Genomic DNA, 12,500 nt, shown 5'->3' on the forward strand with positions numbered 1-12,500 from the left:
ATATATATATATATATATATATATATATATATATAAAACCATAATACAGTGTTACTGTAGCCATCTTATACAAAGTTGTCTGTAGACATTTTTATAAATAAATGGAAGAATGTCTTACTTTCATATCTGAATTCATTATACCCTCAAAGAGTGTCCGGAACTCTTTTGGATTACTTAAGTTGAGATTCTGGGCTGAGTGTAAAAACTCCCTGATCTCGTAGGCAGCTTTCTCTGCTCCCCCTTGAGTATGAAATTTTTCAATTTGTTGATCAGCTAATAAGTCGAGACCTCGGTTACACCATTTATTGGCCTGAAATTAAACAACAAATCACAAACGACCACATTATTTATCATCATATATCACTATAATTCTTAATATAATTCTTCATAATTTATATTTGGTTTTACATTATTAGAGTAAATAATTTGTTTACTGGAGTTATAAAACTAGAGCCATGAACTCTTGTTGAGTTCATTAGTTCAGGATACCTTTGCCTGAGGAGACACAATGATGTCAAAACACAAGGTGTGTGAAAGTCCCTTTACATTGAGAAATTGAATGTGTTATGAACACATGCTGTTTATAAAGAAGTTGTTTTAACTGCTGCAGCAGTTAACATATAATGAGGATAGCTAAGAGAAATTTCTAAGCTCTCCACCTCAGGTATCTTAGGGGCTACTTTTCTAAATTAACCAATTTGGTACCAAGTCAGATGAAATTGTCCTTAGATCTTTGATAACTTCCTGTTTTAAAGTGATCTAAAAGTAAAAACTTTGATCAAAATGTTCATTTATTTTCCAAACACCAACTCAATAATAACAAATTTATTTTAATAAATTCTCCATTATTTTCAAACTTAAATGAAACAAAGGCAGTGTTTTTCTACAGAAATGTAGTAACAGGAGAGTTAAAGAGATCTAAATTTCATGCTAACTTCACAATAATTTATGTTCCAAACACTAGCTTTTATAATGACAAAATTATTTTATTAAATTCATTATTTTCAAAATTAATTCCAACAGAAATAAGGTGATAAAAGGGTTCAAATTTTTTTTTTAAATTCCAGACTATTCAATATGCATTTGTTTTTGAAGTCAAAGACTGCAAGTCGAAGTGGGATAATGGCACTATGGCTTAATGGTGGTGTTGATAGGATTATGGCCAAAGAGCAAAAGTGCAGGGATACTTACACGATCAATTCTATCGTGGAGATCACGAGCCTTATATAATATGTCCCTCCTCTGTTTTAACATTCGCTTATATTGATCTCGGATACGTTGAAGCTCAATGTATTTTGGTTGGATGCTGTCTATTGCATAGTGGTCGTCCCTTATAAGCTGTTCCCCGGTGCGGCATAACCGATCTGTTGTCTCAAAGTTTTTCTGGAAGAAGCAATAAAAGAATTAAATACATAACTATGCACACCCATACATAGACATACCAATACATACACACACACACACACACATAAATACACACACATATATACACCCATACATACACATATACACACACCCATACATACACACACATATACACACACCCATACACACCCATATACATACACATGTATTAATAAATAATTTTTAACATTTCATTTGTTGTCAATGGAGTTTGGTCAGAAATATGTTCTGTTAGAAATTTAAATAAAGTTGTTGTTGCTGTTGTAGGCTACGTGAAGAAGTTCGTTTTCCGATTGCTTACTAAATGAAAATGAATGGCAAACACTCTCCTCAGATGCATAAAGATAAATGTACTCACATAAACAGAGAGAGAATGAGAGAATAACATTAAAATATCTGATGTCAGCATTAAATCAGCCATGCCAAATAGGCAGTGCCAAAACAGCTATGCCAAAATGTCTCAAACCCTTGGAGAAGAATAAAAAACATCAACCGAAAACACTGTAAATACCCAAAATGCCCAGGGCTGCACTTGGAAGGGTAGTAAAAGCATAGAAATAGAAGTATGGGAACAAAAAACAAAAAGATATAATCATCTACCTTTGCTTTTTTCTCAAATTCTTCAAAATCTCCAAAAAGTCCGTCCAGCCGCAGAGAGGATTCTCCTATGTTTGACATAGAAGATTCTAAAAACTCTAGGTTACGTTCCGAAGCATATTGGATCTGGAATAAAAGAGAAATTTGTGGCATTAAGAAAATGTTAGAGATATAGTTATACAGAAATATTTCTGTTTATGTATAAACATGCCTCAGAATGGCCACAGCTGCCTGCAACTAATAGAAGAATACACCAAATATTCAACATATAGTGCAGGAGTAGCTGTGTGGTGAGTAGCTTGCTTACCAACCACATGGTCCTGGGTTCAGTCCCACTGCGTGGCACCTTGGGCAAGTGTCTTCTACTATAGCCTCGGGTCAACCAAAGCCTTGTGAGTGGATTTGGTAGATGGAAACTGGAAGAAGCCCGTCATATATGTATATATATATATATATATGTGTATGTATGTATATATGTATGTATGTATGTATGTATATGTACGTATATGTTTGTGTGCCTGTGTTTGTCCTCCCAACATCGCTTGACAACCGATGCTGGTGTGTTTACGTCCCCGTAACCTAGCAGTTCAGCAAAAGAGACCGATAGAATAAGTACTAGGCTGACAAAGAATAAGGTTTGGTGTCGATTTGCTCGACTAAAGGCGGTGCTCCAGCATGACTGAAGTCAAATGATTGAAACAAGTAAAAGAATAAAAGAATATATTTAAAGATATCCAATAAGAAACAAGTGTGTGTGTGTGCATGCGTGTGTGTGTGCGTATGTGTGTGCTGAGTAAATATATTTATGTGTAAGCCTATTTAACTGCAAACATGTTCCATTCATAAATATACCTAATTATAAACACACACACACACATGCAAGAAGCTTTGTACATGGATGCAAAATCAGAAATGCCATTTACAATGAGGAAGAACAAGGAGATGGCAATCAACTGTGAAGATGGATCAATCACTGAGCATGTGTGTGTGTGTGTGTGTGTGTGTGTGTGATATACAAATAAACATTTATGTTAATTTATTAAAATATATCTAAAAACGAACAAGTTTATAAATATAAGATGAATTTATTTTCAAACGTATTTATTTCTCTGAAATCACCATCAAACAGCCAACGACAATGGCTAAAATATGAGAGGTCATTAAAAAAAATAATGACAACATCTTTGATAACACACACAGACACAGATGCACACACAAAGAACATCGGTGCTTTATTATTAAACAGTTTGTACAAGAATATTTGTCTCAGTTCTCGACCAATCATCATTTATTCATAACTGCAAATGGACAGTGTCTGACAAGTTAATACCAAGTGATCTCCCTTGAATACCAAATCAAAAGCAAGTTAAATGAAGCAAAACCACCGCCGCCGCCGCCCTCCCCACTATCGCCACCATGTGACAAGCAGCCATCTTGCCTTTCACTACTGTTGTTTAAAAGCAATCAATATTTATATTTGCGGACAGAGAAAATGTCGGCCATAGCAGCATGCCTAACAAGCAAGCTTTACTATAAACCTGTTCACTAATTCATCGTTGGAATAAGCTGGAATTGGGAAAATATCATGGGGCTGATGGTAAATTTGATATTTAGTGCCAGATGCATTTTGTGAAGAAAAAAACCCCAAAAAAACCAGTAATGATATATGAGCTAATGAAGGAGCCCCTATGTGGTCAGTTAATTGCTCTAGAAATGACAGCTAAATATCTCTCAACTGACATTCTACTGTATGAAGTAAATTTTTTTTTAAATTAAAGACACATTTGATAATGTAGTCTTAGATATGCTATGTCTGAATAAAAGATAGAATGAACACTGATGGAATTTCCTTTGATTGGAGATAGATGTGCCAGATTTTGGCTAATTTAACAACAACAACAATAATCTGTGGTGAAAGTCAAGGAGAGATTGTCAATGCAGTTAGTTACTCACAGGCCTGCACCTAACACTGAACAGGCTGAAACCCAAGGCTACAACATCTAGGGGCTGTCAGAGTCCTTTTAAAAGGGGCCTTGCTACTGGGGCATCCTACAAATTCTCTTATATTTCATCTTTTACTGGTTTCAGTCATTAGACTGTGGCCATGCTGGAGCACTGCCCGAAAGGGTTTTAGTAAACGAATTGACCTCAGTACTTATTTTTTAAAAGTCTGGTACTTATTCTATCATTCTCCTTTTGCTGAACTGCTAGGTTACGGGGGATGTAAATACAAAAACAATAGTTGTCAAGCGGTTGTCGGAGACAAACACAAAGCTACCTACATACATATGTACGCACATACATACATATATAAAATGGGTTTCTTTCAATTTCTGTTGACCAAATCCATTCACAAGGCTTTGGTCAGCCTGAGGTTATTGTAGAAGACACTTGTCCAAGGTGCCATGCAGTGGGACTGAACCCAGAACCTTGTGGTTGGGAAGCAAACTTCAGAGTTATGGTGGCACCTCTTTATCTAAATATGATAGTGGTTACTTGAAGTAGCAACTAAACCTCCCTCAAACCACTGCTGTTTTATAAAAGGAAGGACATGTTATAGCTAGTTCATGAGAAAACTAGCAGACTGAATGTGGTGTGGAGAAAATGAATTGATAAAACATAAAATATGGATTAATATTATTATTTTTTTCCCCCGATAAGTGGCAACATCGTTAGTTATATTATGTGGTGTTTGTTCAAGTTATTCACATGCTGAGTTCAAATCCTGCTAGGTTGTCTTCACCTATCATCTTTCCAGGGCCAGTGAAATACTGTGGTCAACATAGTCCAGTGTTTCCTTCATCCAAAATCTGTGGCCTTCTGCCTTATTTAGAAACATTCTTATATTTCTGCTTTTCACAACATGGGTTTAAGTGTTATGCTTTCAAAGACTTTGACTATGGAAGGACGTCGAGAACATAATTGAAGAAATCTTTAACAATGAAACATATCTGAGGGTTTCTCTTTCTGTAGCTTTAACTATGGAGGGACATCAAAGGCATAAGTGAAATGTTGACCCCTTCAAAATTTAATTACTCTTAATTGTGGAAAGCAGTTTTATATACCAAGCTATCTTTTGTTGAGGAATGTCATGTTGGAATCTTTGTTATGTTGACGTATGTCAAGTTTAATGAGGAGGAAATGTGACTTGCAGAAAATGCCAATTCTATTTTTTTGGTAAATAGCATCATTACTGGAATGACCATGAAATTTAATTTTGCAGTTAAATGTTTAAAATACTAAAACAATGGAAATTTATAAATTTATGAACCAAAACAAGAAAAAGTTTATAACAAATGGAATTTCTATGGACACACACAATCAGTAATGAACACACACATAAACAGTAATAATATACACACAAGCAATAACACTCAGATAGATGCAAGTATATATACACACACAAGCAATAACACACACAAGCACCAACACACACACACAAATGTTTATAATAAGAATAATAAAAAAAAACTTACAAGTTTAAATTCCTCCTCAAATTGCCGTAATTGTAAACATTGACGAAGTTTATTCTCATGTCGTCCCCAGAACATTTCAAACTGGAGTTTATTCTGTTCTAGTTTAGTTAGTAACCTAGTAAAAAAAAAGATGCAACAATAACACAGACCAATTAAGCAAATTAGTCAAGTTAATTAATTAAATGAGACAATGACGACCTTAGTTTAGTTTGACCAGTTCAGCGAAGCCAAGTATGACAATGTTCTTGTCACCGTCGTTGTTGACACCACCGTCATCTTTGTCCTCGTTCTCACCATTGTTGTTGTTGTTGTTTGTATCACTTATTTGATATTTTCCTCTTCATTTCATTTTTTATTGATCTCATTCACTCTCTTTCTCTCTCTCACTCTCACTCTTTCTCTTGTTTACAGTGAAGCTTAGGCATGATGAAAGAAAATGGAACACCTATGTGGTGGAAAGACCCCACCCCCACCATACACTTTCTCCTCTTATCCCATACCAACATCATAAGATACACACGATGATGGTGATGATGATGATAGTATTGATGATGATGGATATGATGGTACATCTGCTGCTGATGGTGGTGGTGGTGGTGGTGATGATATTGATGACATATGAATATGCTTATGCTTGTTTGCAGATTTTCAAGTACACACCCACACACACATTTACATAAACTGGGCGATTGATTAACAGAGCTGTCAGGGTTTCAAATAAAACCTGTTGTGATATTTGTTTCCTCCAAAATAAACTTTACTTTTCATCTTTTGGGATGTTGATAAAAAAAATAGACCAGCTGGGTGATGGGGGCAGCCCTCTTTCTCCCTCTAGCTGTTACATGCTGGATGTTCCACTTAGCAAAGGAATGAAGGGTCTAGAAGGCACTCTGTGTCTACTGCTAAATGGGTACCAAACACAATTACTGAAAGAATGCTACATACTGCTGAGTCATCCAGGATTGCAAGTTGTGGCCATTGTTTAAGTGAATGTGTGTGCGTATTTATTTATTTATTTATTTATCTATTATCAGCTGTTTAGAGATGGGAATTGAGGGAGATACAGTGAGGAGGAGGAGGAGAGAGAGAAAGAGAAAGGAAGAGAGAGTGTGTGTATGTGAAGAATTTGGTAACGCAATGTCCTACCTCTCCAGTTCCACCACATGTACCAATTTCACCAACGGAATTTCCTGGCTATTTCCCTTCACACAATTGAGCAAAATTTCGCCGTGGTTAGTGGTACTGTTCAAATCATCAAGGAGCTCCTTTCGTCCCTGGATATGTTCCCGAATCAACGCCTCAGTCCCAGTAACGTCATTCGGGATTTCCGTTTCTTCGTATCGGGCAGCGAGTTGGTCGAGTGAGTGCGTGATGTCGCTGACATTTGTTGAAAATTTCTCACTTGCCTGATTAAAGAATAACAAGAAAAAAAAAAACAAACGTAAAAACTAGAATAGATGAGGCTCTCATGGTTATTTTGGCAAACAATGAGGAATTAGGAATACAACGGAGGGGAATGGAAGCAGAAAATATATTCAAAATATTGGCTTCAAGGCCAGCAATTTTGGGGGAGAAGCTAAGCTGATTATATTGACCCCAGTACACAACTGGTACTTATTTTATTAACCCTGAAAGGACAACAGGCAAAATTGACTTTGGTGGAATTTGAACTCAGAACAGAAAGATGGAGAAAATGCCACTAAGCCTGGCGTGCTAACGGTTCTGCCAGTTCACCATCCTAAATTTGATTTTTGTGGTTGCTGTAGAGAAATTTCAATGGATTGTTATTAGATCTGTGAATAAAAGGGGATAAATTAGGTTTATAATTAGAAAGATGTAATTTAGACCTTCACACGACACCAATAATACACCTACATAGAGTTTTAAAGAACTGAAGAACAGTTCTATGTTATGGTATTAAAGGTGAAATAGTCTGTGGAAGGAAACATGGCTGTTATGTTGAATAATCAAGGATGATGATAAAGAAGATCCTTCACTGGTTCTTTTACTGTATTAATAACATTTCTGAGGAAGGCATGAACATCTCAACTTCCACATATTTTATTTGTGATTATGTTAGATTCTTTATTTTACTGCTTCATGGCAAGAACTGACACTGATGTAACTGACTTGCCCCTCCCCTCAAAATACTGGCATGGTGTACCAAAATTAGAAAGAAGTATTCCACCAGCAGTCAGTAAATGAAATGAGTGCATGTATGACATGTCAGAATAAAGGAGCTGACTCTGTCATAAGTCTTAGTATTATACATAATCTTTGTAGATATTAGCAATGTGTAGGTGGAAGTAGGAGACTTGCTTAAGGCTTTATCACAATAAGACAGTTACTTACTGCTCTTTGCTCGATCCATTCCTTGTGGTCGTATTCAATTTCTCCACCCAAGTCTTTAGTGAGTTGGCTAGGATCAATATGTTCATGTAACTCTTCTTGGTTATTGCACATAACAACCTGCAGATATAAATAGAAACATATATGTGTACATATATATATATATTACACACATATTATATATATATACATACAGAGTTACTGCATATAAATACTCTGTGACATAAATATAGAGAGAAACATATACACATCACCTATAATCCTATACCTGGAGTGCATGTCTCAACACATCTCCATCAGAAAATTACTATTTGTTAATCTCACATCAAGAGATATTCAGCAACGGTACTTTGGAGTAAAGATTGTTTGCCAACCTAACATGGCAGTCCTGGTTTAGGACGAATGTTGCTGTAATTTAGCCCCAGAAGACATCGTCTCCAGCTGGGTATACGACACAATCTGTGTCCTTATATTTTCGAACAAGGGAATCTAGCACCCCTGCTCGAAAATATAAGGACACAGATCGTGTCGTATACCCAGCTGGAGACGATGTATCCTGGGGCTAAATTACAGCAACATTTGTCCTAAACCAGGACTGCCATGTTGGCAAACAATCTTTACATCCCCATCACTCTCTCTCTTTTCTTTTTCGACAGGGGTATTCTTGTATCACCTCTACTGCAAAACACCTGTCTCTTTTCTTCTGTTATACTTTTGTCGACTTGCACAAAGCCACCTCCTGCAATATCATATATATATGTATATATATATATATATATATACACATATTATACTGCCTGACTGACACCTGTGCCAGTGGCACATAAAAAAAACCCACCATTCAAGTGTGGTTGATGGCAGTGCCGCCTGACTAGTCCCATGCCGGTGGCACATTAAAAGCACCATTCAAGCATGGTCGTTGCCAGTGCAGCCTCAGTGGCACGTAAAATGCACCCACTACACTCTCGAAGTGGTTGGCATTAGGAAGGGCATCCAGCTGTAGAAACTCTGCCAGATCAGATTGGAGCCTGGTGCAGCCTTCTGGCTCACCAGCCCTCAGTCAAACTGTCCAACCCATGCCAGCAGACACTAAACGACAATGATGATGATATATATGCATGTATGCATATATACACATGAATCGTAGCACAATGAGTTCCATCAGAAGCAGCGATGGACTGACAGCCTGTTCAGAGAGGAGATGCTTGTGCTCTTTCAGTTACCTGAGAGATCCCCAAATAAGATCTAATGTCATGAGCATGGAGGGGTGAAAAGCAGAGGTTTTTAGGTAGTGTCTATCCTCTCTACACTGGCCCAGTGATCTGACACTGCAAAGTGCCGTGCACCAAGACTGAACCTGAAACTTCATTGTTGCAAGGCAGGTTTCTTAACCACACACCCATGCCTCTGTGTGTGTGTGCGTGTGTGTGTGTGTATAGGTATGCATGTATATAAAATTTGATGTTTGGTGCTGTCATCACATTTGATATAAATCAATAGAAATAAGAGGAAGCTGGATGCTGTTACAATCAGCTTCCAATCATCTCCCCCCCTGCCTCCCCCATCATGCCGTATCCAACAGATAACTCATGGAATTTCTGACAGTTACATCTAACGCCTAGAAATATGTTCAAATACATTTACACACACACACACACACACACAGAGCAGTCAATTAAATTCCAAGTGTCTGTATAATATGTATTTTCAGAGCAGTAACAACAGTGAAGATATTTTATCAATGTTACAACAAGACCAATATGGAACACAACAACAACAACAAACTCCGTCATGACACAGCTAATGAGGACACTAATTACATCAAAAAATAGTGCTTGTCCCCTGGCAAATGTATACCTTCTCTCTCTCTCTCTCTGGGTGTATCACATACAAACAAATATCTCTCGCTTTATGACACACACATACACATAAATAATATATATGTGCATACATAATATCAATAATGCAATATATATACATAAATAATATATATAATGTATTTATAAAATAATATATGTAAATATATATATATATATATATATATATATATATATATATATATATACATATAGGTTTGGTGATGCAAACGGGGGGGTGATGGGGGGTGGAAAGGACTCAAAACATGAGTGTGTGTATATATGATTTTATTTGTTTCAATCATTTGACTGGGGCCACGCAGGAGCACCACCTTTAGGCGAACAAATCAGCCTCAGGACTTATTCTTTGTAAGCCTAGTACTTATTCTATCCGTCACTTTAGCTGAACTGCTAAGTTATGGAGACATTAAACACACCAACATCGGCTGTCAAGCGATGGCTGGGAGACAAACACAGACACACAAACATATATACATACGACAGCTTTGATAAGTTTGATAAGTGCTAACATACAAAACTCTCGACTCATGAGTCACTGTTGCTTCTGCTAAATATTAATAATGAATATATATGTATGTATGTATGTATGTATGTATGTATGTGTATATGTGTGTGTGTGTGTGTATATCTATCTATATATATATATATACAGCGAGAGAGAGAGAAAGAGAGACATAGCTATGAACAGCCTTAGTTGTGTGTGTGTGTGTGTGTGTGTGTCTATATCCCAATATATAGATGTGTGTGTACCTATCTATTCTCACTTCCTCACACTTTCTTCCATCCTCTCGGCCATCTTTCTAATTTCTCATATCTAACACACACACACATGCATACATACATGTGTAAGTAGAAAACACAACACAACACACACACACACTTCTGTCTGTCTCTGCTTGTCACACATTCTCCTGTTGCCTAGGGCAACAATCTCTGAGACTTGCTTCACAGCGCCACCTCTAAAAACATGTTTCCACATGTTTGTTCCATATATATTACAGCTAAATTCAATTTAACAACCCAGCAGTAAAGAAGTTAATGTGATGAAGAGTTACATGGCCATCACAGGTTTCCAATCCTAATGATTTTTATCAGCCATCATGGCTGGCTTTCGACTGTGACAATTAACACAACAGCAAGGGGGGAAAAAAACTATTGGCAAATAAATAAATTAATAAATTAGTAAATAAATATAAATAAATATGAAATTAAAAATAAAAACAACTGTTTGAAATCTATATTAGTCTGGGTTACATAACAACTGTATATGTGTATATATGAATATACATTTATACATAGTTATTAATCTAAGTGTGGTGTGTGAATATATACATACACACACACACACACACACACACACATATATATATATATATATATATATATATATATATATATATATATATATATATATATATATATATATATATATATATTTATATATACACACCACACTTTGGTTATTGTTCTTTTGGACTAAGGCTGACATGGGGATAAAACAAATTGGTTATTCCACAATTATTTTGAGGGGAGGGGGAAGTCGATTACATCAACAGAACAGCCAGCTCATGAAATTAGTGTGCAAGTGGCTGAGCACTCCACAGACATGTGTACCCTTAATGTAATTCTGAGCGAGACTCAGTGTGACACAGAATGTGGCAAGGATGGCCCTTTGAAGTGCAGGCACAATACACTTGCGCCAGCTGAGTGGACTGGAGCAATGTGAAATAGAGGGTCTTGCTGAAGGACGCAATGCACCACCTAGAATCAAACTCGCAATCTTATAATCATGAGCCAAATACCCGAACCACTAAGCTACATACCTTCACCACATAGATATATGTGTGTGTGTGTGTCTATGCATAACTACTTAGACACCTAAAACAATTAGCAAAAACCTGGTCCCTACAACCAAGTCCGACTTGATATTCCAATTGACAGCCAGAGTTTGCTTTAGTTCTTACACATGAATAAACATTTATGTACAGTTAATATTAACTAACCTCTGTGTGTTAGTGTGTGTGTGTGTGTGTGTGTGTGCGTGTGCGTGAGTTAATATCTCACTGTCATCGTTATTGTTTTGATGTCTCCCTTTCCATGTCAGTCATGTCATTTGACTGCGGCCATGCTGGAGCCCCACCTTTAGTTGAACAAATCGACCTCAGGACTTATTCTTTGTAAGCTTAGTACTTATCCTATCAGTTCTCTTTTGCTGAACCGCTAAGTTACAGGGACATAAATACACCAACATCGTTTGCCAAGCGATGGTGGGGGGACACACAAACATATATATATATCATCATTTAATGTCCATTTTCCATCCTGGCATGGGTTGGACGGTTTACTTGGGGTCTGGCAAGCCAGGAGGCTGCACCAGGTTCCAATGTGATCTGGCAGTGTTTCTACAGCTGGATGCCCTTCCTAAAGCCAACCACCCCGAGAATGTAGTGGGTGCTTTTTAGGTGCCACCGGCATGGGAGCCAGTCAGGTGGCACTGGCATCAACCATGTTTGGATGGTGCTTTTTACATGCAACAAGCACAGGGAGCCAGTCAAAGAAAAATTTATTATATTTATAGAGGGAAGACTGTTAGGGGCTGCCGAAAGGATGCTTGAGGACCGCATGAGGCCCTGGGACCCTTGGTTAAGACTATGTAAGACAGCGTACCTTAAACTCAAGCTCTTCTTTAACAAACTTGGAGCGGAAGTCAGCGAGAGCTCTTTGTAAGAAGCCATGGGGCTGAAGTAGGAACACCACTTGGATATGTGTCGGGAAAAATGCCTGGAAAATAAGGAAA

The 12,500-nt window shown here is 37.1% G+C and overlaps 1 protein-coding gene across 18 annotated transcripts in view; it reads right to left on the reverse strand.

Annotated features, from left to right (window-relative positions):
- Positions 1 to 12,500, reverse strand: part of LOC106871531 (guanine nucleotide exchange factor DBS) — a 180,952-nt gene that overhangs the window by 70,719 nt on the left and 97,733 nt on the right. For all 18 annotated transcript variants that reach the window (XR_008265927.1, XM_052974317.1, XM_052974323.1 and 15 more), the window contains 7 exons: positions 12,371 to 12,484; positions 7,830 to 7,946; positions 6,624 to 6,883; positions 5,478 to 5,592; positions 2,005 to 2,127; positions 1,192 to 1,383; positions 119 to 310 (listed from right to left, as the gene is read on the reverse strand). Coding sequence is in view for 17 of the 18 variants with exons in the window: in XM_052974317.1 (XP_052830277.1) it covers positions 119 to 310; positions 1,192 to 1,383; positions 2,005 to 2,127; positions 5,478 to 5,592; positions 6,624 to 6,883; positions 7,830 to 7,946; positions 12,371 to 12,484 (1,113 nt within the window). In the remaining variant the exon portion in view is untranslated. The remainder of the gene's footprint in view (positions 1 to 118; positions 311 to 1,191; positions 1,384 to 2,004; positions 2,128 to 5,477; positions 5,593 to 6,623; positions 6,884 to 7,829; positions 7,947 to 12,370; positions 12,485 to 12,500) is intronic.

This window comes from Octopus bimaculoides, chromosome 18, assembly GCF_001194135.2.
Source record: "Octopus bimaculoides isolate UCB-OBI-ISO-001 chromosome 18, ASM119413v2, whole genome shotgun sequence".
Taxonomy (NCBI): Eukaryota; Metazoa; Mollusca; class Cephalopoda; order Octopoda; family Octopodidae; genus Octopus; species Octopus bimaculoides.